Below are 27,379 nucleotides of genomic sequence, written 5' to 3' on the forward strand. Positions count from 1 at the left end.
CACACCTACCATCCGACTTACGACCTGCTTGACTTACGACCACTCGACTTACGACCGTGTTTTTTATGCCAAATTTCTGGGAAATAAACAACAATTTGTGTTGTACACAGTGTTTATCCTAAACCTTACAGTATAAAATACAGTACTAACAACATAAAAAGTAAAGTAAAACATGAAATACCAAAATAAAACAATAAAATAAAGTCATTACAAAAATGTTTTGTTGATATTCAGTAGTAAAGTTCGACTTACGACCATTTCGACTTACGACCGGTTTCTCGGAACCGAACTCTGTCGTAAGTCGGATGGTAGGTGTATACGTATATATGTATATTATTTTTTCAACACATCAGTCTCATTTTTATCACAATGTGATGTAATGGATTACAAAGGTGATAGTTGGTAAGATTCCTGCAAGACTGTAGCAGAAAATATCTTTATCTTACAGACAGCGACATAACCAGGCAACTAACCTTACACACTAACACATAACAGAGTAACACATTGAACATAATAGAGCTGCGTGGCTTCAAAGCTTTGACTTCATTCATTAGCTAATTCATCAACTTCAACGCGAGCTACACAATGCTAATAATGAAATAGAAAGCCTTGAAGCCTGAGCAAGGAATTCATAGGCCTTTGGCCCAGAATATTATGTTCGGGTCACCCAGTTCACAACCCAACTTCAACAAGAGAAACCTGCCATATAGTACACTGTAATTAATTTCAACTATCCTCATAACTACTACTGGAAGACTTGGTTTCAGAGCTAACACAGCATTGTGACCCACAGAACGACATGTCGATCATAATGTCAGTACACATACACACAAACACATACCAGATACACACATGCAGTAGTGTGAGAAAACAAACAATATCTGGAAGTGAGGAAAACAACACATCATCCAGAATGGGTAAGGATAAGGAATAGTAATAAAAAAATTAGAGTAAGCATTGAAGGGTTTGTAGTAAGTGAACATGTTGAATACTATAGGTGAATAAGCAGACAGGTGAGAAAATATGGGCCTTAAAAAATTACATTTATAAATGTTAAACTGTTTAGGAATTCCAAGAATTTAAAGACAAAAAGAGGACTGTAAGTTCATCAGTATCAGGAAAGATTTGCCAAAGGAAGACCATATTAAAATCAAGACAGACTTTATATAGAAAGGGCCAAAAAAGTTTTAATGAATGCTGAAATAAAAACTACACAAAAGCAAATTAGCAGTTGTATGGAAAATGGCAGATACAGTTTTGTTAAATGTTTCCTTTAAAGGGAGAGGGGGGTTGCCTTGATACTGGTGAAGGGCTCTTGTTTGGAGCTACCCTCCCTTTCCTCAGATTAAATCAATTACCTCCTATTTCCCAAGTGTTATATAACCCATATGGATTTAGCACTTTCCCATTAATGTTTGTCAATGCACCATCAAAAAAAGTGATAGGTAAGACCCTTTGAACTAAAGAATTCTTAATAAATATTGCCAAAACACTGGAAAAAAAATTGAGAAAAGTGGCTAAAACACTTGAGAAGAGAGAACAGTGGCAAAGACAGGATTTCTGTCTGGGTGGTGGTGGCTTAACAATCATAAGATACTGAAAAAAATCAAAGAAATCATTTTTTAAACACTCATGATGTTCAGTACATGAAACTTCTTATACTAATACTATCATGTTTTCATGGTCACTAGTCAATATTTAGCCTTTCTCTCCCTCCCATATTATTATTATTATAATCAAAAAGAAGCGCTAAGCCACACGGACTATACAGCTCTCCCTCCCATAGCTGCACCACCGAAAGAGAAAATATGTTAACTGACAAATACTATAGTTTCAGGTAGGAAATTCTGTATATCGCATCTCTTGAGCAACTAAAAAGCATTTAAATTATGCAAGCACAAAATGGTAGACAGATTGCATTCACTTATGGAATTTGAAAAAGTCTTTGTATAGTTCCTCATGAAAAATTTATTTTGAATATACAGTACTGCATTTTGAAGAAAAGTAATTGCAATGAATGTGGGATTTTATGTTTGAGAGAAAAATGCACTGCGATAAGATAAATGTCCCCACAGAATAGTGTCACAAGCGAAGTTTCATAAGGATCAATATTTGCCCAAGGTGATGTTTTTAATTTATAAAATGACTTAACATAGGGACCATTTAAAAACGTTATGCAAATTGGAAGTCAAAATTATTCTAAATTCCTACAGGGAGATTTGAATAAATTGAGTAAATGAAGTAATAAATGGATAATGGAATTTTGTAAATGCCTCATAATTGTGTAACTATAAGCAGGACTTAACAAGAAAATTAATTGTTTTATCATAAATTAAATCATAAATTATGACCTAAAGGCTACATTAGTACAATAGGTACAAGCTGATGTGTTTTAATGGTAAACTTTGTATACTGTAATCTTCAAATGGTGTGATGTAGTAAATACTGTGTGGGTTATTCTTGATCATAATGAGTGCATGTAACTGTAATATGATGTTCACACCTTAAAAAAACATGTGCAGTAGTTAAGATAAAAAATTCAGACATGCAACCAAATGGATTCTAGAGTTAAGAAATTTGATTTAAGAAGAAAGATTGAAGGTACTGCACAAACAGCATGTCTTCTGATTCATAAGTGAGCTTTTTACTGGCACTCTTTATGAGTTGTATAAATATTGGTAAAATTACCAACGAAGTTAAGTAAATGGACAGAACAACTAATGAGACTTCCTTTACTATATAGTATAGAAATCTTTAGAAATTTTTTAAAACTATTATTTTTATTATGATGTTTTAAGTATATACATGTGATTGTCCATTGTCGAAGCTAGTACGTTGTATTTTGACTTATTCGTATGCTGGATTCTTAAACAAATATATTGAAAACTAACATACATTAGTATGTTGCAGCTGGATACATCCTCAATGGAGGACAGGCTGGGAGGTGCCAATGGGGGATTGGGGGCTTCAACCTCCCAATAATTCTCCTTGCCTCCCAAATAAAAATAGCAATAATAATGCTGCTTCAAAACAGGTCTCTGTATGACCATTAGGGTTTAGTGCTTTAATTACTGATAAGTGCCCCTCTCCTCAGTACATAAATTTTGGTGCTGCCCCTAAGACAGAACGAAAAAGTGACAAAATAACTGCCTTTAAAGTCTAAAAGAATACAGTAAAATAGAAAAGATTCGCAATAGAAGTGGTAGGGAGAAAATGAGGCCATTTTTTTAAATTAAGAAGTTGAGATTATTATAATTATTAATATAATCATGGGGAGCGCTAAACCTGTAGGATTATACAGTTCATATGGGGGGGAGATGGAAGGTATTCAGGCTCAATTCAGGGAACTAGAGCACAGATCCAATTCCCTAGATCAAGAGCCCCTCACCAGCATCAAGGAACCTCCCTCGAGGGGTAAGAAGTTCAGAATGAATATCGGAGCATGTCACAAAAACAGTACAGTTGATAACTGGAAGGGGATCAAAGAGGTAGTATATTTCGGCTATTGAAAAATAAAATTGTACAAAAAATATGGAAGACAGTACACCATGAGCATAAGCTCTATTCCTGCAAAGAAATAAAGATACAATGCACATATACACACTGAACAGTCCTGCTCCTCCTAGTTTTAACTTCTGACATTCCCAATCAACATTACCGGTTTTATTTATAAAGTGACATAACATGTTAACTTATTTATCTTATTTATCCCGGTCAGTTTCACTTTGCGAAAGAAAACTGTGTGCTGTTAAGGCCTACTGTAAATTGTGAGTTCATTACCTCTGTAACTTGCTCAGCTATCAAAACTTTGGAGTCCAGTCCCTGGACCAATTATGTACCTCTGTAATCTTTTGACTACCGCCCACAGGATGGGTATGGGGTGCATAATAAACATATTAAACTAAGGCCTACTGACTGCAGAGGTTGCATTCACCTGAACCTAGATGTTAGTAGTAAGGGACCACCAGATGAAAGACAAAGTTGCCAACATCCACATAAATATGTAAAAGGAAGCAACTACATCTCAGTTTTTCGGCTTTAAAGAAGTTCTTTTTTAGGTATAAAGCCAATCAACTTCATGCGGGTTATTAAAGTTGCACTTCACCTGTACACTAAGTCAAAGAAATTCATTAATAACAGAGATTAAAGCAAATTTACACTGTCCTGTAGTTTATACACAGGGATACAAACAAGTGTTGCTATACATATTTTGATTTAAAGAAGTAAGTGTGTCAACAAGGGTTGTGTTCGTTTGTTGGCGTTTACAGATGTCCTTGGTAACTGAGGGAGCAACGAACAAGTGTGTTAAATGGGCTGGATAAGAAAGTTTGGATGTTGCTGCTGCTGCCAGGTCAGAGAGGGTAACTAGTTGAACAATGAAAGGGCTGAGGAGCAGTCCAGGCGGGATTGCCAATATGATATATACGAGACGGTTGATGAAATAGGCGGTCAGCCAATCTGCTTCGGAGGATTTGAATGGTCTTCAATGAAGCACTGTCGGCTCACTGAATTAGTCACCGAGTTAATGATTTCTTCCATTTCCTTTAAGCAATATGTCCCCTACAAGCTAAGCGCTCTCTCTTGAATATTATCACTAATAATACCAAAGTAATGCAAATTTCGAAGTAATTTAAATAGATTCAAGGTCAAATCTAAAGATTTCTCTTGGCGCATATTTTTTTTGTTAAACAGTAATAATAATAATGAAAGTTATGGTACTGGAGGATAGGATGAATGTTAGGTAACAGGATGAATGCTGAAGGACAGTAGTGCTAGAGAAGGGTAGCAGTGCTGGACGACAGCCAACCACACTAACATCCTAGCAGTAGACACACTCTGCCAGTATCGATCTCTCACTGGCAGAGTAACCGGTGTCGCCGCTATGATCCCACACCAGATTTACTCTTGGAGCTACCCTCCCTTCCCTTGGTCAAACCTCACTGCTTCCTATTCCCCAGGCACGTAACGGCTTCTACTGATTCAGCACTTCCCCATGAATATAAAATTTTAGATAATCCATGCCAGTAATTGATTTACCACATACGAGGTGCAAGTTTACAATAATGCTCTGGGAATGCAGTAACTAAGGATGACAAATTGGCTCACTGGTCTCATGACTGGGTTAATCCCATTGATCACTAGGCTTGAGCCTCGATTTAAGACCTCGGGTTCTAGATGGGGGCGATGTCTGCACAAGGAAAAATGTCTTTACGCTAGTCCTAGTTAAATGATGATCTGCTGAGTGGTGTACGCAACTACCGATGTACCAGAGCTGGGTTTGCACCCCACTAAAAACGCGAAGGATCACACACAAGGCTTTCAGGTGCTAGATTAAGAACAGTGATTAGTCAGTGCAACGCAGTTCAAAATAACACCTCAGCTATTAAAAAAAATGGGGTTAGAAATTGGAGTGAGTTGTATAACATACACACGTATGTGTGTGTGTGTTATGCAACAAATACAAGAATTAAGTGAATCACTGATGTAAGACTTCCTTCTGCTTCCTTGTTTCACCAAGTTAACCTTTCCAAAGGATCAACCTTCAAGGGGAGGGGAAGGGGTGCCCTGTGCCCGGTAAAGGGATCTTGATCTAGGAAACTAGAGCTATCCCTCCCTTTCGTTGGATCAAACTTGATAACCCCCATACCCCAAGAGAGATAAAACCACTATGGGTTTAATGTTTCACTATGAAAGTAAAACTCATTAAGCTCAGTTGTTTTGTCCCCTTTCTTGTCTCTGGTATCTTTCTGGATCATCCAGCGTGCAAGGTATAACAACTTCATGTAATTACCTGCAAGACAAACTTAATAAAAAAATGCAGTATAGGGGGTTACTTTGATAGATCGACCTTTGATATTCATTTTATAATTTGTTTCTGTCATTTCTAATGCCACCCACCGTTCCCGTGAGTTATATGACATGTCCGCCTGTCTATCTGTCTGTCTGCACCTCCTTCCCGGAATGTCTCAGTGATACAGCATTACTCAGAGGCTGCAATAGTGTGTATGTAACCGAGAAGTTATGTCAGGATGTATGGGACCTCCCGAAATGCGTTGCATAACTATAGGCTTTTCCCTGTATTATTGAACAATATATATTGTAATATTATGGTATGCCAAGGGAAATAAACCTGACTAAAGGCATCTCAAGAAATACATGTTTTGAGAAAAACAACCTCAAGTGCACCAAGCGAGTGATCTCTCAAGGGTAATACTCATAAACTAGACAATTTTAGTCGTGGCATTTGACAATGTTTTGAAACTTCTGTAGATTATTTTGAAAGCATACAGCCAGCTTTTTTGGAGTAATGGTTTATAAATATGATTAATTTGACGAATTGTTTGAATAAAGTACTGCAAGATTCTTTACAAGGTTATAAAGGAATGCAGGTATGTTAATACCCAAGTACAATAGAGCCACTGAGTGGGGGGGGGGGGAGAGGCTATCATGTAACCAAGACCCACGTAAATTTCATATTCCTTGAAGAATAAACTGCTTCCACAACCACCAACGATATTTTTCCATATCACTGTCTCCTGTTCATCACTGTTTTCACACCCTCACGTCTCCTGTACATTACCGATACACACTGTCTCCTGTATATCGTCTCACTGTCTCCAGTCCACCGTCACTGTCTCCTGTACATCATCACTGTTTCCTGTTATTACCGTTACACTGTCTCCTGCACATCATCACTGTTTCCTGTTATTACCGTTACAGTCTCCTGTTATAACCGTTACACTGTCTCTTGTTATCACCGTTACACTCTTGTTATCACCGTTACACTGTTTCTTATCACCGTTACACTGTCTTTTGTTATCACCGTTACACTGTCTCCTGTCCGTCACTATCACATTGCCTCCTGTCCGTCACCGTCACACTGTCTCCTGTCATCACATTGCCTCCTGTCCGTCACCGTCACACTGTCTCCTGTCATCACCGTTACACTTTCCTATTTCTGTCGTCACTGACAAACATAAACAATAAAAGAGTTGCAACATTCTGGGGATGATATCCGTCTCTCTGCTGCCTATATTGATTTTTAGCATCTTCCTTCCCCTTTGTCCTTCTTCCCCCTACCCTTCTCTTCCCCTCCCTTGTCCTCCTCATCCCTCCTTGTGCCCCTTTGTCCTCATCCCTCCTTGTGCCCCTTTGTCCTCATCCCTCTGTCCTCGTCCCGCCTGTCCTCTTTCCCCTTATTCTCCATTTCCCCTTGTCTTCGTCCCTCGTTCTCGTCCTCTTTGCTCTCCTTTCCCTGTCTATCTCCCTGTCTTCTACTCCTCACTCTCTTCGCTTATCGTCTTCCCTCTCCTCCAGTTTTCCCTTCTCCTTGTTCCTTTGATTTTTAACCGTGTCCTTGGTTGCTAGATGTACCTATTGTTGCACAAATAACCCGCACTTAGGAGACTCAAACTTACAATGACGTTCCGGCCCGGCTTCGACTATTAATAAGTCACACCGTGTGACTTGTTAATGGTCCAAGTCGGATCAAAATGTGCGGGTATTTCGTGCATTTTTCCAGCCATGATATTGTTCTTTTTCTTTCTGTACCTGTTGTTATTTCTGTCTTTGTAATTGGCAACTGTATTATGTATTTCTGTTTCTACTTATTAAATGGATTGACATATGAATAGAATGCATGTGCTTGTTTCCATTGTGGTGCTTTATGAGTCTTGTGAAAGATCTCCACACATTGGCTGACTGCCTTCCATTTACCAGTCGGTACATAACTCCTATGGTTTAGCGCTTCCTCGTGTTGCTGACTTGCCCCAGCTAAGGATTTAAAATAACGTTATTTCTACAGTATGTGGCTGGATGAACCTTTTTATGAAGAAGGAAGATAAGGAGGAAGGACTAAAAGAAACAAGAAGGGTAGAAATGGAAATGATAGAGAAGGGTGTTGTGGAAAATACTGTATATATTTTCCAGAAATTCAGTATTTATATGTATGTAGATGGCCATACTGTATTTAATAACATTTATGTCAGAAAATGGGAAACTGAGCCTGGGGAGAAGGGACAGTCGCCATTGTTAATTTGAATTGGATACAACATTAGTGTAATGGGAAGGAATTTTCATACTCTAGAGCAGTGGTTCCCAAACTGGGGGTAAATTACCCCCTGGGGGTAATTTAACCATTTTTGGGGGGTAATGGAGGGGTGACAGAAAAAAAGTTATGAATTCTGAAAATCAAGAAAACAATGCGGTACCCGGTATGAGGATTATTGTTAACTTTGTCTTAGTATATAAAGTTGTAAAGTAAACCTATTATAAGTAAGTAATAAAGTTAAACCAAATAACAATAAACATCAAAAACTAATATACAGTATTAGAAAAGAAGAAATATATAGCTAAGTGTGTGGAAACCCAAAAGTATTTTGACAAGTATGCTTCAGGACAAAAGTCACGCAGTAGCCCAGATCGACCTGTCCAGTACGCGTCACTCACTTCCTGAGGCTGCCTCTATTTCACACTGTCAGTTTATCTGTGAGCATCAGCCGAGGTAGACATAAGCTGGTATGAAGCCAAGAATTCCTAAACTAGCTTCAAGTATGCAACTCCATCCATCCCACTGATGTTCTTGACATTTTTGGTAATAGTCATTAGAGATGCACAATGTTCAAATACAATAAATAAAAGAAAATATCTCAAGTGTTTTAATTTAGCCATATATATCAATAATAACAAAATTTTGTGAAAGGGGTAACATGCTTTATGTGGCATGTTAAATTGGGTAACAAGCTGAAAAAGTTTGGGAACCACTGCGTCTAGAGGTTAAAATTGGGCTGACACCTCTCAAATAGGAGGCGAAATTGTTGGATGTGCATTCCTGCATAACTTGAGATATCAGGCGACTGGACAAGACAGCTCCAGGAACCTCAGATAAGTCTTATGTTATAACTGGCCAGTTATTTTCATGTATAGACAGAGGTTTTCTGAGTATGATACACCTTGATTTCCAGTCAAATTGGTGAGTGTTATGATTAAGATATATTCTCCTTCTGTTATATAAATGTGTATTTATATATAATCATTTTTTAATTTAATATACAGTCCACAAATTTATATATTTACCAGCATTCCTGGTGTATGTATATTTCATTTAATTAATAGGTCCAGAGCAACTTGTGGATATGACAGTGGTAGGTATCGAAGGGGGACATTTTTTGCGACCTAGGTGTCCCAAATTCCTACTTGTCTAACTGATAAATAATAATTATCTATGTTCATTTATTGTTATATAAATAATGATACATTCAGATAAATGCAATTTTCCACAGGTGTATAAACGAGGAAGACCAGGAAGAGGTAAAAAAAAAAAGGTAGGAAAGTAGGAGTTAGTGGAAGAGATAAAAAGAGAAGGTGGTTGAGAGAAGAAGAGGGAACCAGGGTGCAGTGACGTCACAACATTCATCCACCATCTTAAAGTTGGTGGATGATACCATCTACCCATCCCCCTTACCCCCCTATCCCTTCATTCACGATGGTCTCAGAAATCATTTTTGTAACTGGCATTCCCACAAAATTTAATTCTTTACAATCAGATTATTGAATGTGAGGGATTCTGAAAGTCTGTGGCCAATCACAGTTACTAGGTTAGAGGGTAGATGGTTTAGCATTTATGATTGTTTAGTATCTGTCTTAGCTACAACAAAAGCTCTATTCCTGTTATCCAAATTTTAACGAGAGCACAATGTTACATTCAACTTTTTTAATTTAATTACACGATACTGTGTAAAACTGAAAAGTAAGGCTTAAGAAAAGACAGGTACAGAGTAAGCTTTTCCAACAACATTTCGCAGTATGTAGAGCTTCATGTCATTGGCTTAATAAAACTCTAGAGAAAGACGCTGTCACAATATAAAACTTTTTTCATTACTGTCAGCAGTATGCTGCTACATCCATGAAGCAAGACTGTTACAGCACTGGACACACACACACACACACACACACACACACACACACACACACACACACACTCACACTCACCTCAACGCTCCACTGATATATACACAAAACATTACGCTGAAAAATGGAAGACATTATTACCATGCTTATCACGGCATCTGGGACCTGTGACATCACAAATGAGGTGTAGATTGCGTGGTTGGTGGTGGTGATGGGGACGGCGGCGGTGGTAAGTGGTAGTTGTGGATGGAAGGTCGTTCTTAATGTAGGCACAGAGGGTAGAATTGAGAAGCCAATAACATTTTATCAGTTCTTACGACACTCACGTTAGTAGTTTATCATTATTTCCATATCATTAAAGCTTAATGGAACAAGACTCTAGGCCTTCAACATAGGCCCCTCAATAAAGAGCCCTACACACAGGTCCCTTTATGAAGGGTCTTCAACACAGAACCTTACACTTAAGACTCTCAACAGACGCCCTTAACACTGTTCTCCGCGCCACCAAGCCACTACTAGTAAGCCACTCGCATGGCTTCCCGCGTCCGCCACACACCAGCAACGACCAGCAAGATCGTACAAGCCACGGTTTGATTCCATCACAGTCCTTAACACCTGTTTCTTAGACGCACTTTTGTCCTACATCTGCAAATGTCCTACACTTGTATCTTCGACACGTTTGTGCCCTAAACTAATAGTCGACACAGACTTGCCAACCTTGATCACTGTAATTGGAAGACTTGGTTACCGTTCAGGTAAATGCTGAGAACATGGGAACAATTCCCTGGAAGACACGATAGACCTGACGTGGGCCAGGCAATGACTGCAGGTGCTGGTCCCGAAGCCAAGGTGTCGGTATCCCTGGCTCAGAACGATACTGCACATGCTGTACTGATACAAGGCTAATATGCATGCTGACGTGCATGGGGAACTGGCACGCAGCATTCTAGTACTGCTGTTGAAGGCCGCCTCAACACCGCTGTTATGCTGCTATTTTTTCTGATTGATTATTGCTTCATAAACTCATATTAATTCTAACATTTTCAGTAATTTTGTCAACGTGATGCAGATATACACATTTATGAAAAGATTCATAGCATGGCAGGTGCCAGTTTGTCGTATAAGATTCCACTGTAAAACTTGTTTGACTGGAAGAATATCGAATTCAGTATTTGATGTTGAGCACTAGAAAGGTAGACCAATCTGGAAGGCCTCCACCAGGGCGTAGAAGGAGGTGGTAATTCCTATTATACCAAAAAGAAAGCCTAAGAATATTACAAAGTAGTCATAGGCAATGTCTCCCCACTCCAGCTTGCCGGCCTTGATTTTAAGATGGAAGTAACACGGCCAAATGAAAGACAACATGGTACCTGTGAAGGAGCCGATCAGGCCCATTAGGATAGCAAAGTGTGGGATGAAAATGGCCATCAGAATGGTGAAGACTACAACCAAGACCCTGATGGCCAAAGCCCACACCTTGAGTTCCCCGTCGAGCGCCCACACGGAGGGAAACGTTGTCTTGGGCCGCCCACGAAAGAAGGTAACCTCGATGATCTCGACTGCGGCGTAGTATGGAAGTGGGTATGACAACAAAGCTTTCACTACCAGGATAAGATTGACGAAACCTTTGAAAGTTGGGTTTGGGAGATTGTTGGTGATGACCTCCTCGGTATCTTCAGCCCAGGTCAAGAACCCGACGTACCCAAACAGCGCTTTGAAGACGGCGGCTGCAATGTGACTCCAGTTCAGCATGCATGTGAACTTTGACCTGTCGATGAGATTGTACTCTAGCGTGGGCAAGAAGATGTGTGACGTGTAGCTGAAGACGATGATCCCCAGGGCAATTGGGAATTCAAGGAGATCTATACGGAACATGACTTTAGACCAGGCCCAGGTGGAGGCATTGCCAATGCAGTAGGCGAAAATGATGATGTTGATGGCTAAATGAGCAATCATGCACCAAAAAGAGAGCGTGGAGACGTGATGGAGGTTCTTGAGGAAGCCGCACGGAAGAAGGATCATGCCACAGAGCATCATCCAGGAGCGAGCATCGATGGGACCGTCAGGGAAGCTGCCAATCATCAGGTCCCCGCACAACACTAAATACAGGATGCAAGTCATCAGCAGCTCGATCAGCTAATGGAACAACAACAAAATTAGTCACTGAGTTCAAATTATTTCAGAATGTTTCATTATTATTATTATTATTACTATTATTATTAGTAGCAGTAACATTAATAATAATAATAATAATATTATTGAATTTTTACCACAGTGACCCTAACATGGAAATATTCACCATCTTTTAATAACTGTCTTGCCAAGAAAGACTAATAATATATTATATAGTGATTACTTTTACAGAAAATTCATTAGGTCATCTAAGCGGATAAGTAAGTCCATTATTAATTCATTTCTCTGGATGATTGAGCCATACATAAACACCATATTATATTATAATATGGTGTTTATGTATATTATATATTAACATTTTAGTCTTATAGTGATGATAATGTATACGCAAGTAATTTGTATAATATATAAACAGTGGGAATTTCAAAATATTAATTTACTGGAAATAAAATTAAGCATATTTAATAACAAGATTGTTAAGAGTCTACGGCATCAACACATTGATATTCCTTATTTTCATGTAATTTTATGATGCTTTTTCAAGTTAATTTCAGGGGATATACACCGAGAGGTGTACATCTTTCGGTGTATATACACTGAGAGGTCATCTGAATTCCCTTTAAAGGGATTAAACCATTCTTGATTGGTGGTGAAATGGTTACATGCAGCCTTAATGACCCTCGCGTGGCTGACAGGCTTTAAACTTCATTAACCATTAACCAGAACGTTGCCAAAATAATGTTCTGTTGCTTTTTGTTAAATGCCAAATAATTGTTTAATAAAAAAAATACCGTCTGCACTCCTGTTTCCCTTATAGGAGTATCACCACATTTCATTACATATTTCCTGAAGGCCACGATAGCAATGCGTCAGGTTCAAGGATCATTGGTATCATTAATATTAAGTAGTATTAATGCAGACTGTATTAGCGTATTGATGGATCAGGTGTTAGTTTGTTAGATTCATGGTCTTCATACTGCACCTGGGTCATCAAGCCACAATTTACCAATCTGCTAACATCAAGACCCTAATCCCTTAACGGTGCCCCGTGACCTGGTGGCAAAATCTTTCGCTTCACACGGCGAGGGTCCGGGTTCGATTCCCGGCGAAGGGGTGGAAACATTGGACGTGTTTCCTTACATGGGTTGTCTATGTTCACCCATCAGTAAAATGGGTACCTGGGTGTTAGTGAACTGGTGTGGGTCGCATCCTGGGACAAAATTGACCTAATTTGCCCGAAATGCTCAGCATAACAAGCAGCTTTCTATATAGTAGTTTGTCATCAATGTCAGCTATGGTCTGTATACCTTGTACATGTACTTGTAGTAAATAAAGATATTATATTATTAAAAATTATTAGCAAAGCTCAGTTTATATAAACGAGATATACACCTCTCCGTATACTTAGTCTACAATATGTAGTTGAAAATAATCAGTGAACATACGTCCACATTCAGGTTTATAATACAATCAGTGAACATACGTCCACATTCAGGTTTATCATTTTTTTAACACCGGCCATGACCCTTGTCGGTTTAGCGCTTTCTCTGATTATCATAACACCGGACGTATCCCGCCGAGGCAGGGTGATCTAAAAAGAAAAAGGTTTTTTTCTTTTTAAATTTAGTGATATAAACATTATTTATTCAAAGTGCTCTCATTGCAGTGAAGTATATATACATATATATACATATCATTTACCAAACTGCGGCAGGCCAGGACTCGACCCTACGAACCTTGTACCGCCTCCAGAGACAGCACAATGCATGCATCACCTTACCACTACGCCGCTGATCAGTGGCGTAGTGGTAAGGTGATGTGTACATTGTGTTGTCTCTGGAGGCGGTACAAGATTCGTAGGGTCGAGTCCTGGCCTGCTGCAGTTTGGTAAATGATTTAAAATCACTTGTTTCGTGATTTCATTGCTATAAAATTCATATCAAATTATATCCATGTGGGGAAATTCTGCTACAATTACTCCATCCTTCCCCTGGATGGGTCAGTCGGTTAAAAGATTCTTATTATGTGTGTTATTTTTAAAACTACAGTAAATGTGCAATAAAAATATAATTATATGGCATTACATCAGTTGTGTAGAAATAAATCAATTTAAGTGACGGTGAATTGTCAATGAGTGTTACCATACAGCAATGTAAGATAATGATAATATTAAAAATTTTAACAAGTGATAAAGCTGTAGCCAGAATCACAATAATACAATATGGCAATATCAACAATTAGCCAAGTCTTGTTAGGTTCTATCTAGAATGAAACAGTCTGTAAATATAGGGTTAGCTCAGCACATAGTCTTTGTACCATATTTGTTGGCAAGTCTTGCCATACAACAATAATGCCTAGTATAGGAACAAGAAAAACAAGCTTCACCTGGGCAGAGTTGACAATCTTGCCTCCCCACTTCTGGCCAAACACCTCCCTGGCTATACCCTTATAGGAGGACCTCACACGGACCAGCTGCCCTTCCTCGTTAAGATCGTAGAGACAGTCGACCAAGATCTTTCCTGTATAACAGCATATGTAGGCTATCCCCACCATGGCAACTATAGCCCAGTAGCCACCGTGTAGCACAGCATATGGCAGCGAGACGATGAACATCCCCTGTATGGGAGAAGAGGAAAGGAAGGTTGAGGACTGGATTTACTGTTCGTGCTTTAAGGTAAATTCAGGTACTCTGGTAGCTGGTACATTGTAAAATGCTAGTGATCAGGTAGGTTCTCAGCATGTTTTTAAAAGCATCTGGAGTGCAGTAAGTTATGTTGGACTTATCACTTGTATTAAACTTTTATCTTACCTATATTCATGAACTACCCGTCAAATAGTTGTAATGTACTCCCCACTTCGAGAGATAATATGGTAAAAATGCAGTTCAAAGCGAACCTTCACCAGGTGCAGCCAGAGGAAGCACAAGGCTTCAGTTTTTTTTTTCAAACGACAACGTTTTTGTCATTTGTAGTTATATGGATATATACATAGATATTAATATCACTTCCCCCATATATATACATATCCATACAGCAATCACACGTACATTCATATAACTGCAAGTAGGCAATTGCATAACTTTGTATATATATATATATATATATATATATATATATATATATATATATATATATATATATATATATATATATATATATATATATATATATATATATATATATATATATATATGCAAAACAACCACTGTGAAAGAATAGAGAAATTCCAAGCGTTTCGTGACTACTCACATTATCAAGGAACATTGTTCCTTGATAATGTGAGTAGTCACGAAAGCGCTTGGAATTTCTCTATTCTTTCACAGTGGTTGTTTTGCATATTCTGAAATCACCTGTTTACTGTGATCTTATTGATTATGGATTGGTAGATAAAAAAAACTGATGGGTAGATTTCAGGATGTGCATGTTTATAGAGGGGCCACAGATATACATCAGATAATTTTTTGGTTGTAGGTACAGTGAGAGTAAAGAGTATGTATGTATACTCATAATTTAATCCCATATTTGGGATTAAAATATCCTTCATTTGTGGTAAACAGGTTACATGCAACTTTAATGACCCCTCGTGTAGTCGATAGGGTTTAAACACATTTGACCAACCAACTGTGTAGTCTATAGGCTTTGGACCCAATTAAGCGACCCACCAACAACCACCACCAGTCTTGTGGTGGAGGCAGTAAGTGGGGAGCCAACAATCAATACATGCTCATGCGGGCCGCCATCTTGGAAGTTCAGGATGACGCCAAAAAATTGTAGGGAAATTTAATTGGGTAACATTTCAATAAGAGTGAGGAGTGGCGGGGGAAATTGTGACGAAGTGGTGGGGGATTATTAGACTAGAGGTAAATGATGGTGAAAGTGGTGTGAAACACTGGGATCGGTCATCTTCACCGTCACCTCGCAACTGTATCTCCTCAGTACTTACACACACACACACACACACACACACACACATATACACACATATACACACATATACACATATATACACACATATACACACACATACACACACATACACACACACACACACACACACACACACACACACACACACACACAGGTATGATAAAGCTCACGGCTCAGGGAGAGTGACCTAGTAGCGATCAGTGAAGAGGCGGGGCCAGGAGCTCGGACTCGACCCCCGCAACCTCAACTAGGTGAGTACACACACACACACACACATACACACACATACACACACATACACACACATACACACACATACACACACATACACACACATACACACACACACACACACACACATCACACACACACACACACACACACACACACACACACACACACACATCACACACACACATACACACACATCACACACACATACACACACATACACACACACACACACACACACACACACATACACACACACACACATACACACACACACATACACACACACACATACACACACATACACACACATACACACATGCACATCAGGGCCAGGAGCTTCGAATCGACCCCTACAACCACAAATAGGTAAATACAAAACACACTTCTCCTTTACACTCATACCACTTGCTATATACCAACACCTCAAGTTCACTCACACCTCCCCTACTACACTCACACCTCCCCCACTACACTCACACCTCCCCCACTACACTCACACCTCCCCCACTACACTCACACCTCCCCCACTACACTCACACCTCCCCCACTACACTCACACCTCCCCCACTACACTCACACCTCCCCCACTACACTCACACCTCCCCCACTACACTCACACCTCCCCCACTACACTCACACCTCCCCCACTACACTCACACCTCCCCCACTACACTCAGACATTCCCCAATACGACTACTCCTCAGTAACGTTTATTTCTATTTAACGCATTAAAAAGCGCTAAATACAATGCTGAAATTTTGTAGTAGACTGACCTGACAGAGTCCACTATTGTTACACTCAGACCAGTGATTCTAGCACTGGTAAGCTAGTGGTCACTGCTGCAGTGGTCCACTATTGTTACACTCAGACCAGTGATTCTAGCACTGGTAAGCTAGTGGTCACTGCTACAGTGGTCCACTATTGTTACACTCAGACCAGTGATTCTAGCACTGGTAAGCTAGTGGTCACTGCTACAGTGGTCCACTATTGTTACACTCAGACCAGTGATTCTAGCACTGGTAAGCTAGTGGTCACTGCTGCAGTGGTCCACTATTGTTACACTCAGACCAGTGATTCTAGCACTGGTAAGCTAGTGGTCACTGCTGAAGTGGTCCACTATTGTTACACTCAGACCAGTGATTCTAGCACTGGTAAGCTAGTGGTCACTGCTACAGTGGTCCACTATTGTTACACTCAGACCAGTGATTCTAGCACTGGTAAGCTAGTGGTCACTGCTGCAGTGGTCCACTATTGTTACACTCAGACCAGTGATTCTAGCACTGGTAAGCTAGTGGTCACTGCTGAAGTGGTCCACTATTGTTACACTCAGACCAGTGATTCTAGCACTGGTAAGCTAGTGGTCACTGCTGCAGTGATCCACTATTGTTACACTCAGACCAGTGATTCTAGCACTGGTAAGCTAGTGGTCACTGCTGCAGTGGTCCACTATTGTTACACTCAGACCAGTGATTCTAGCACTGGTAAGCTAGTGGTCACTGCTACAGTGGTCCACTATTGTTACACTCAGACCAGTGATTCTAGCACTGGTAAGCTAGTGGTCACTGCTGCAGTGGTCCACTATTGTTACACTCAGACCAGTGATTCTAGCACTGGTAAGCTAGTGGTCACTGCTGCAGTGGTCCACTATTCTTACACTCAGACCAGTGATTCTAGCACTGGTAAGCTAGTGGTCACTGCTGCAGTGGTCCACTATTCTTACACTCAGACCAGTGATTCTAGCACTGGTAAGCTAGTGGTCACTGCTACAGTGGTCCACTATTGTTACACTCAGACCAGTGATTCTAGCACTGGTAAGCTAGTGGTCACTGCTGCAGTGGTCCACTATTGTTACACTCAGACCAGTGATTCTAGCACTGGTAAGCTAGTGGTCACTGCTGCAGTGGTCCACTATTCTTACACTCAGACCAGTGATTCTAGCACTGGTAAGCTAGTGGTCACTGCTGCAGTGGTCCACTATTGTTACACTCAGACCAGTGATTCTAGCACTGGTAAGCTAGTGGTCACTGCTACAGTGGTCCACTATTGTTACACTCAGACCAGTGATTCTAGCACTGGTAAGCTAGTGGTCACTGCTGCAGTGGTCCACTATTCTTACACTCAGACCAGTGATTCTAGCACTGGTAAGCTAGTGGTCACTGCTGCAGTGGTCCACTATTGTTACACTCAGACCAGTGATTCTAGCACTGGTAAGCTAGTGGTCACTGCTGCAGTGGTCCACTATTGTTATACTCAGACCAGTGAGTCTAGCACTGGTAAGCTAGTGGTCACTGCTGCAGTGGTCCACTATTGTTATACTCAGACCAGTGAATCTAGCACTGGTGAGCTAGTGGTCACTGCTGCAGTGGTCCACTATTGTTATACTCAGACCAGTGAATCTAGCACTGGTGAGCTAGTGGTCACTGCTGCAGTGGTCCACTATTGTTATACTCAGACCAGTGAGTCTAGCACTGGTAAGCTAGTGGTCATTGCTGCAGTGGTCCACTATTGTTATACTCAGACCAGTGAATCTAGCACTGGTGAGCTAGTGGTCACTGCTGCAGTGGTCCACTATAATTACACTCAGACCAGTGAATGTAGAACTGGTAAGCTAGTGGTCACTGCTGCAGTGGTCCACTATAGTTACACTCAGACCAGTGAGTCTAGCACTCGTAAGCTAGTAGTCACTGTTACAGTGTTCCACTATAGTTACACTCAGACCAGTGAGTCTAGCACTGGTAAGCTAGTGGTCACTGATGCAGTGGTCCACTATAATTACACTCAGACCAGTGAATCTAGCACTGGTAAACTAGTGGTCACTGCTGCACTGGTCCACTATAGTTACACTCAGATCGGTGAATCTAGCTAGTGGTCACTGCTGCAGTGGTCCACTGTAATTACACTCAGACCAGTGAATCTAGCACTGGTAAGCTAGTAGTCACTGCTGCAGTGGTCCACTATAATTACATTCAGACCAGTGAGTCTAGCACTAGTAAGGTAGGGGTCACTGCTGCAGTGGTCCACTATAATTACACTCAGACCAGTGAGTCTAGCACTAGTAAGCTAGTGGTCACTGCTGCAGTGGTCCACTATAATTACACTCAGACCAGTGAGTCTAGCACTAGTAAGGTAGGGGTCACTGCTGCAGTGGTCCACTATAATTACACTCAGACCAGTGAGTCTAGCACTAGTAAGCTAGTGGTCACTGCTGCAGTGGTCCACTATAATTACACTCAGACCAGTGAGTCTAGCACTAGTAAGGTAGGGGTCACTGCTGCAGTGGTCCACCGTAGTGCCACCGACTACCTCACCTTCACCTTCAAGGTCTTCAGCTTGGTTGTCGCTAGGCTGGTGCATGTATTCTTAGGCATATAACGTAGTGTTCAAATGCCGAAGAGACACTCACAATTATGAATCTACATTTGTTCCACATTAATGTATTCTTGTATATATATAATGTAGTCCAAAATTTCTCTCCGGTCCTTCCTCCCAGGCTTTTTCGTTTCTCTCCTACATTTAATTTTTGTTGCTCTGCTCTGTGATTCTGCAGATATCTTCATAAAAGTTTCATTTCTTATTTATATGGGATAGACCTTCCTGAGAGGTGGCAGTTCTTAAATAATAACTCCATCTCTCCTTAAAGGGAAGATATAAAGCTCCTGGAGCTGATGAACTATTGAAGCTACGGGAGCTGATGAACTTTTGAAGCTCCGGGAGCTGATGAACTTTTGAAGCTCCGGGAGCTGATGAACTTTTGAAGCTCCGGGAGCTGATGAACTTTTGAAGCTCCGGGAGCTGATGAACTTTTGAAGCTCCGGGAGCTGATGAACTTTTGAAGCTCCGGGAGCTGATGAACTTTTGAAGCTCCGGGAGCTGATGAACTTTTGAAGCTCCGGGAGCTGATGAACTTTTGAAGCTCCGGGAGCTGATGAACTTTTGAAGCTCCGGGAGCTGATGAACTTTTGAAGCTCCGGGAGCTGATGAACTTTTGAAGCTCCGGGAGCTGATGAACTTTTGAAGCTCCGGGAGCTGATGAACTTTTGAAGCTCCGGGAGCTGATGAACTTTCGAAGCTCCGGGAGCTGTTGAACTATTGAAGCTCCGGGAACTGATGATCTTTTGAAGCTCCCGAAGCTGATGAACTTTTGAAGCTCCTGGTGCTGATGAACTATTGAAGCTCCTGGTGCTGATGAACTATTGAAGCTCCTGGTGCTGATGAACTATTGAAGCTCCTGGTGCTGATGAACTATTCAATCACATATTTCAACATAGTGATGACATTAATTCTCACTCTATAGCTGTCTCGGAAAGTGACAAGAAAATGACAGGATAAATAACGAGAACCTTCAGAACAAGAGATGGCAAGTTAATGATGGACCTCTTTAAGTCAATTGTTTCCTCGAGGCTGAAGTATTGTGCACATTAACATCCCCTTTAAGGAGGGCGAAACTGTCAAGGCCTAGATAATGTACAAAGAACTTTCACTGTATGTATAAATTCAGTAAAGTACCTGAATTACTGGGAAAATCGGAAATCCCTTGACCTGTAGTTCTTGAAGCTCAGACTACGAAAGTTACATCATAATTTGCACTTGGAAAATCCTAGAGAGATACTAATCCTCAATCTGCACACAGAAATCGCCCTCTACGAAAGCCAGAGGCTCGGCAGACGGGGCAAAATACCCCTAATGAAAAACAGGGGAGCAGTAGTACACCAAGAGATAAGCTAATAAGTATAAGAAGCGAAAGATTTAACAGTTTCCCTTCACACATAAGGGAATTACCAACAGAACGCTGGCTGTCTTCAAAAGGGAAATTGTTAAGTTACTTAAGTCAGTTCCTGATTAGCTGAGCTGTGGTTAGTACCTCAGACTGCGTGCAACCAGCAGTAACACCCTCGTTGATTAGGCCTTGGTTCTGAGGTCTGATCTGAGACCGGGCCGCGGGGGCGTTGACTCCGGAAAGCATCTTTCAGGTATCATATAAAATAGGATAGCAGCGCACTGTTGTTGTATCCAATTTTAATAACTAAAGACAAAATTAAATGCTGTTCACCGCAACAGTCAGCAACACAGGGTTAATATTTCTTTTTGAAATATAAACTAATAACAACAACACACACACACACACCACAGATCAACAGATATACATGACAAGAGACCTAGGGCAGACACCGTCAGAGATGCTTGCTGGACCCAGACGATACAGAGATATCAACAAGTTGTCAACGTCCTGCTATATTTAGCTGTTTGCGCTACCTTGGTTCACTTGTTTTATCTTTATTTCTTTTTTTTTTTAGATTTTCGAAGCATGTTAAATTTAGTATTAGTGCACTGGAGAAATACGCACAGCAGTGGTTTATTATTAGTACTATTATTATTAGTAGTAGTAGTAGCAGTAGTAGTATTAGTAATAATGTTACTGCTGCTATTGTTGTTGCCGCTGCTGTTCTTGTTGTCGCTGCTGCTGTTGTTCCTGTTCTTACTATTCTTGCTGCTGCTGTTGTTGCTGTTGTTTTTGTTGCTGCTGCTCTTGTGGCTTTTACTGCTGTTGTTGTTGTTGTTGCTGTTACTGCTGTCGTTGTTGCTTTTGTTCGTGTTGTTACTGTTGTTTGTTGTTGGGGTTGTTGTTTATTTGCCTATTACATCTGTGTGCGCATTACTTAACATACTGGGAAGAGTGATTAAGAAGAGTGAGATGTGGCGAAGGTCAGGCCGAGTGTGAGGCCACTAACTCCTCTTAAGGGAGGAGGTAATTATCTATAATTAATTAATATTAAGTAAATATTACTTAATTGCGCTATACAGGAAATATTGGGCAATACTTCCTTCTACACTACTTCCTGCTCTCTTCTACACGCACACACATACATGGAGAAGTTTATCAGGAGTTTATCAGAAGAGTGGTGGAGTACCTACAGAGAAATGAGCTTATTCACGATAACCTGCACGGTTTCAGGGAGGGAAAATTCTGTCACAAAACCTAAAGGAGTTTTACGACGAGGTGACAGAAATAAGGCAGGAGAGAGAGAGAGAGAGGGAGGGGTAGATTGCATTTGCTTGGATTGTAAGAAGGCTTTCGACACAGTTCCACACAAGAGATTAGTGCAGAAGATAGAAGAGCAGGTATGAATGACAGGAAAGGCACTGCAATGGATCAGAGAATACATGACAGGAAAGAAACAATGGGTGACGGTACGTGACGAGTGGGTAACTGTCATGAGCGGAGTTCCACAAGGGTCAGTCCTAGGGCTGGTGCTGATGACGTGAAACTAATGAGGAGAATTAAAGTGGATGAGGATCAGGTAGAACTACAGAGGAATCTGGACAGGCTGAAAGCCTGGTCCAATAACGGGCTTCTGTAGTGCAACCCCACCAAGTGCAAAGTCATGAAGATTGGGAAGAGTCAAAGAAGACCGCAGACAGTGTACAGTCCAGGGGGCCAAAGACTACAAACCTCACTCAAGGAAAAGGATCTTGGAGTGAGTATAATACCGAGCACATCAACCAAATAACTGCTGCAGCATATGGGCACCTGTCGAAACCAGCGTTTCGACACCTTAGCAAGGAATCGTTCAAGGCTCTATACACCGTATACGTCAGACCCATAATGGAACATGCAGCACCAGTATGGAACCCACACCTGATCAAGCACGTCAAGACATTAAAGAGCAAAGGTTTGCAACAAGACTAGTCCAGGAGTTAAGGGGCATGTCCTACAAGGAGAGGTAAAGGGAAATCGACCTGACGACACTGGATGACAGGATAGATTGGAGGGGACATGATAAAGACATGCAAAATACTGAGAGGAATTGACAAGGTAAGTATGGACAGAATGTTTTAGAGATGGGACACAGCAACAAAGGGCCACAACTGGAAGCTGAAAACTCAGATGAGCCATAAAGATGTTAAGAAGTATTTCTTTAGCCGTAGAGTTATCAGGATAAAACACCTCAATTACTGGGAGCGCTTGAGGTTCCTGAACCTGTATTCCCTGGAACGCAGGAGGGAGAGATACATGATTATATACACCTGGAAAATCCTAGAGGGACTAGTACCGAACTTGCACACGAAAATCACTCACTACAAAAGCAAAAGACTTGGCAGACGATGCAACATCCCCCCAATGAAAAGCAGGGGTGTCACTAGCACGTTAAGAGACCATATAATAAGTGTCAGGGGCCCGAGACTGTTCAACTGCCTCCCAGCATACATAAGGGGGATTACCAACAGACCCCTGGCAGTCTTGAAGCTGGCACTGGACAAGCACCTAAAGTCGGTTCCCGACCAGCCGGGCTGTGGCTCGTACGTTGGTTTGCGTGCAGCCAGCAGTAACAGCCTGGTTGATCAGGCTCTGATCCACCAGGAGGCCTGGTCACAGACCGGGCCGCGGGGGCGTTGACCCCGGAACTCTCTCCAGGTAAACTCCAGGTAAGTGGAATAATCTGGAGAGAGTAGTAGTGGAGGCAAGATCCATACATAGCTTTAAGAAGAGGTATGATAAGGCTCTTGGAGCGGGTAGAGAGTGACCTAATGGCGACTAGTGAAGAGGCTTGGCCAGGAGCTGTGAATCGACCCTTGTAACCACATGTTGGTGAGTATGCACACACACACACACACACATACTAGATAAGAAAGTGCTGAGCCCAAGATTCCAAGAATCAACTACCTTAATCTATTCACGGTTACAAGACGGACCAGGAACTTGAGTTATATTCCCGCAGATACAACTCGGTAAGTACAGCCACGACACAACTGGCTAACATAGATAATTTCCCTCTGACAGCGAAAGCAACTAGCTCTACATCTCATGGCAAGAAGATAATGATCAAACTGTCTCATATCCAACTTACAGGTTTACTCACGTTTTTAATCATGTATGTTTGAAATTTTATGAAGCATTTTCAAATATGCTTTCTGAGCACACTTTTTCTTGTAATCACGCATCGCTTTTAACAGACTTGTGTTTCGTTCTTAAGAGGCTACTTCCGTAGCCGCTTAAGTGATGTTTATTTGCGGGTGATGATCTGTTTTATTGTCACCAGAGCTGCTGTTATATCTTCACTTTGTTGTCACGAGCTGTTGGAGTGTGAGCAGGGTAATATTTAGTGAAAGGATTCAGGGAAACCGGTTATTTTTATATAGCCGGACTTGAGTCCTAGAAGTGGGAAGTACAATGCCTGCACTTTAAAGGAGGGGTTTGGGATATTGGCAGTTTGGAGGGATATGTTGAGTATGTTTATACGTATATGCTTCTAAACTGTTGTGTTCTGAGCACTTCTGCAAAAACAGTGATTATGTGTGAGTGAGGTGAAAGTGTTGAATGATGATGAAAGTATTTTCTTTTTGGGGATTTTCTCTCTTTTTGGGTCACCCTGCCTCGGTGGGAGACGGCCAACTTGTTGAAAAAAATATATATATATATATATATATATATATATATATATATATATATATATATATATATATATATATATATATATATATATATATATATATATATAATCTGTACCAGTACAGAATGTGTGCTATGACTTTTATCAATATAGAATAGCTGCTATAACTATTATATAAGTATAGTGTCTGCTATTACTAGTTTATCAATATAGAATGTCTGTTATAACTATCATATCAATACAGAATTTCTGCTATAACTACCATATCAATATAGAATGTCTGTTATAACTATCATATCAATATAGAATGTTTCCTAATAATTACTCTCATGATATCTACTAAGTATATCTTCGGCCTATCGATTAAACTAGGATCATTAAGGCTGCACATAACCTGTAATCCATAAAACAGGTATTAAGTAAACTTTCAGTGTAAATTCACTGAGAGAGACACACCGCTCAGTGAGATGCTTTGTTAAGTAATTTAAGAGTAAAGAAATAAATGACCAAAGAATAAATTGACTACGAGGACAAATTTAAGAACATTTGAAAATAGTGTTGGGAGAGAACCAGAACAACAAGAAGATGAATATTTTATTAGTAACTGTTATTTTAATATTTCCAAAGCAAACAAAATAATACAGAATGACAAGGAAATTGAACAAACTGATAATACGAGGTTTTGAGAAACAAAGCTGTTCCACTGAAAAGAATCAACTTACACACCACAAGGAATAGTTGCATGATGACCCATCCGGGTTGAGCGTTAATAATAGTAGTAATAATGGCGTGCTGTTGGAGCGTGAAGAAGGTAACATTTATGAAGAGATTCAAGAAAACCGGTTAGCCAACAGAGGTGGGAAGTACAGTGCCTGCACTCTGAAGGAGGTGTTTGGATGTCGCAGTTTGCTGAGTTATCTGAACTGCTCGCCTCTGGCAAGACAGTAATTGAGTGTTCGTTAAAGTGTTTCTTCTTTACTGGGTCACCTGACCTGGGTGGGAGGTGGCCAGTGTGTTAAAAAAATCTGATTATGATATTAATAATTATCACAAAGAGCGTACATTTCATGTCTGTGAGGCCAGAAGTGCATCTTTCATACTAAGGAAGAACTAAGATGGTACAGAGGCACTAGGATGACCAGGACACATTAGATGGACTACGTGAACTAGGATGCCCAGAGCTAGGAGGGACTAAAGGAGTGGGAGATAGATCTAGAAGAAACTAGGGAGATAAGTATTTGGAGGAACTAGGATCACAACTAGGAGGAGCTAGGGCCAGAACAAGAAGGAACCAGGGGTGCCAAAACTGGGAGGAATTAGGGGGACCAGGGCTAGGATGAACCAAGGGACAAGAACTAGGAGAATGAGAACTAAAAGGAAATAAAACTAGGGGGAACAGAATCACGAGGAAATAGAGGGACCAGAACTAGGAAGGACTAGGGTGACCAGAACTAAGTGGAAATAGGGGGACCAAGTGAAAAAAGAAAAATTCTAAATGCAGGATTATCAAGGGACCTCAGAGAGAACTAGAGAGATCGCTCGATTCTAGGAGGACGGGGAAATAACAGTAGTACCAGTAGTACAGTAGTAAGGAGAAATTTGAAGACTTACGAAGACCCAGTGGACGAAGGAACAACATCCAGGAGGGATGTGGGAGACTTAGCAATACCTGAGGGAAAGTGATTGCAATAAAGGAAATTAAAGGGAGATAGATAAGGATTAGTGAGGCAAGAATGCTTTGTTGATGGGAGATGATCATTAAGGGTTACTAAGGGGAAAAAAAAGTCGTGTAAGGAACACTGAGGCAAGAAGAAAGGTTCCCTTGGTGGGGAAAAACCATAAAGGATGACAAGGCAATAATAGAGAAAGGTAAGGGATAATGAGGCAGGAGTAGTGAGGTAAATGATGAGGCAGAATCAGGATTTATATTTTCAAAATAATATACAGAATTGAAAAGATCACAGCATGCACAACAGTTGGAGCAAACTAAGGCTAGTCTTATAACGAAATGAGGGAGATAGAAGAAGTATATTAAAAGTGAGGCAGGAATAAAAGCTCTATTAACATTGATCAATGAATGGGCTTGATCACCAGATAGCCACGAAGGACGCTCACAACTGGGCTTCTACGAGCATTGACAATGAGTGGAGAGCATTATGTGACACTGAAGGCTGGACACAGTACCTGGATGGCGTTGGTGACATTCCAACCCGCCTGCCACTCCGTGATCTGGTCATTGTCCGCGCACTCCACCCCAACCGTGGACACGCTACCCACGGAGCCCTCCCTCTGCAGGGGCGGCTGTCCTTCAGGAGGAACGCCCTCTTCGCCAGGCACGCCCTCGGCGTTACTCACGGCCGTCATCTCAACATCGCCGCGGTTGCGCCCGTGTTTGGCGAAATTGAGGCGTTCGTCTGGCCCCCCCAGACAAGATTCAGGCAAGTTGCTCTTAGCCACTTCCCACACCGCCGAGGCACTCTCCACGAAGGCGGAGAGTGGCGGTAGACGGAAGGGCATCTTGCCTGTGTTCGGAAGTACCACGGCAACACTGGTCACTGAAGACGGGATACCACTAGCATGGTTATAGCTACAAATATGTAATTACACTCATCTTGGTACCGTCGACAGGGTCTCCATAGATCTAGAAACCTAGAACGGGAGAGGTCAGAGCAGGCGTAGGAGAGGTGTCTGTAGCGGAGGTGGTGGTGAGGTTGGGGTGGAGGCGGGGGTGCGGCAGTGGCAGGCAGGAGCAGCAGCGGGGCCTGGCACTACTGTGTGGCACCACAA

At 41.1% G+C, this 27,379-nt stretch overlaps 1 protein-coding gene across 1 annotated transcript; it reads right to left on the reverse strand.

Annotated features, from left to right (window-relative positions):
- VGAT (vesicular GABA transporter) lies at nucleotides 1-27,379 on the reverse strand. Its single transcript, XM_053790400.2, has 3 exons — nucleotides 26,777-27,379; nucleotides 14,428-14,658; nucleotides 1-12,045 (listed from the first exon to the last, which is right to left on the reverse strand). The coding sequence occupies exons 1-3, from the start codon at nucleotides 27,107-27,109 to the stop codon at nucleotides 11,095-11,097; spliced, it is 1,515 nt and encodes a 504-aa protein (XP_053646375.1). The 5' UTR covers nucleotides 27,110-27,379; the 3' UTR covers nucleotides 1-11,094.

This window comes from Cherax quadricarinatus, chromosome 63 (genome assembly GCF_038502225.1).
Source record: "Cherax quadricarinatus isolate ZL_2023a chromosome 63, ASM3850222v1, whole genome shotgun sequence".
Classification (NCBI taxonomy): domain Eukaryota; kingdom Metazoa; phylum Arthropoda; class Malacostraca; order Decapoda; family Parastacidae; genus Cherax; species Cherax quadricarinatus.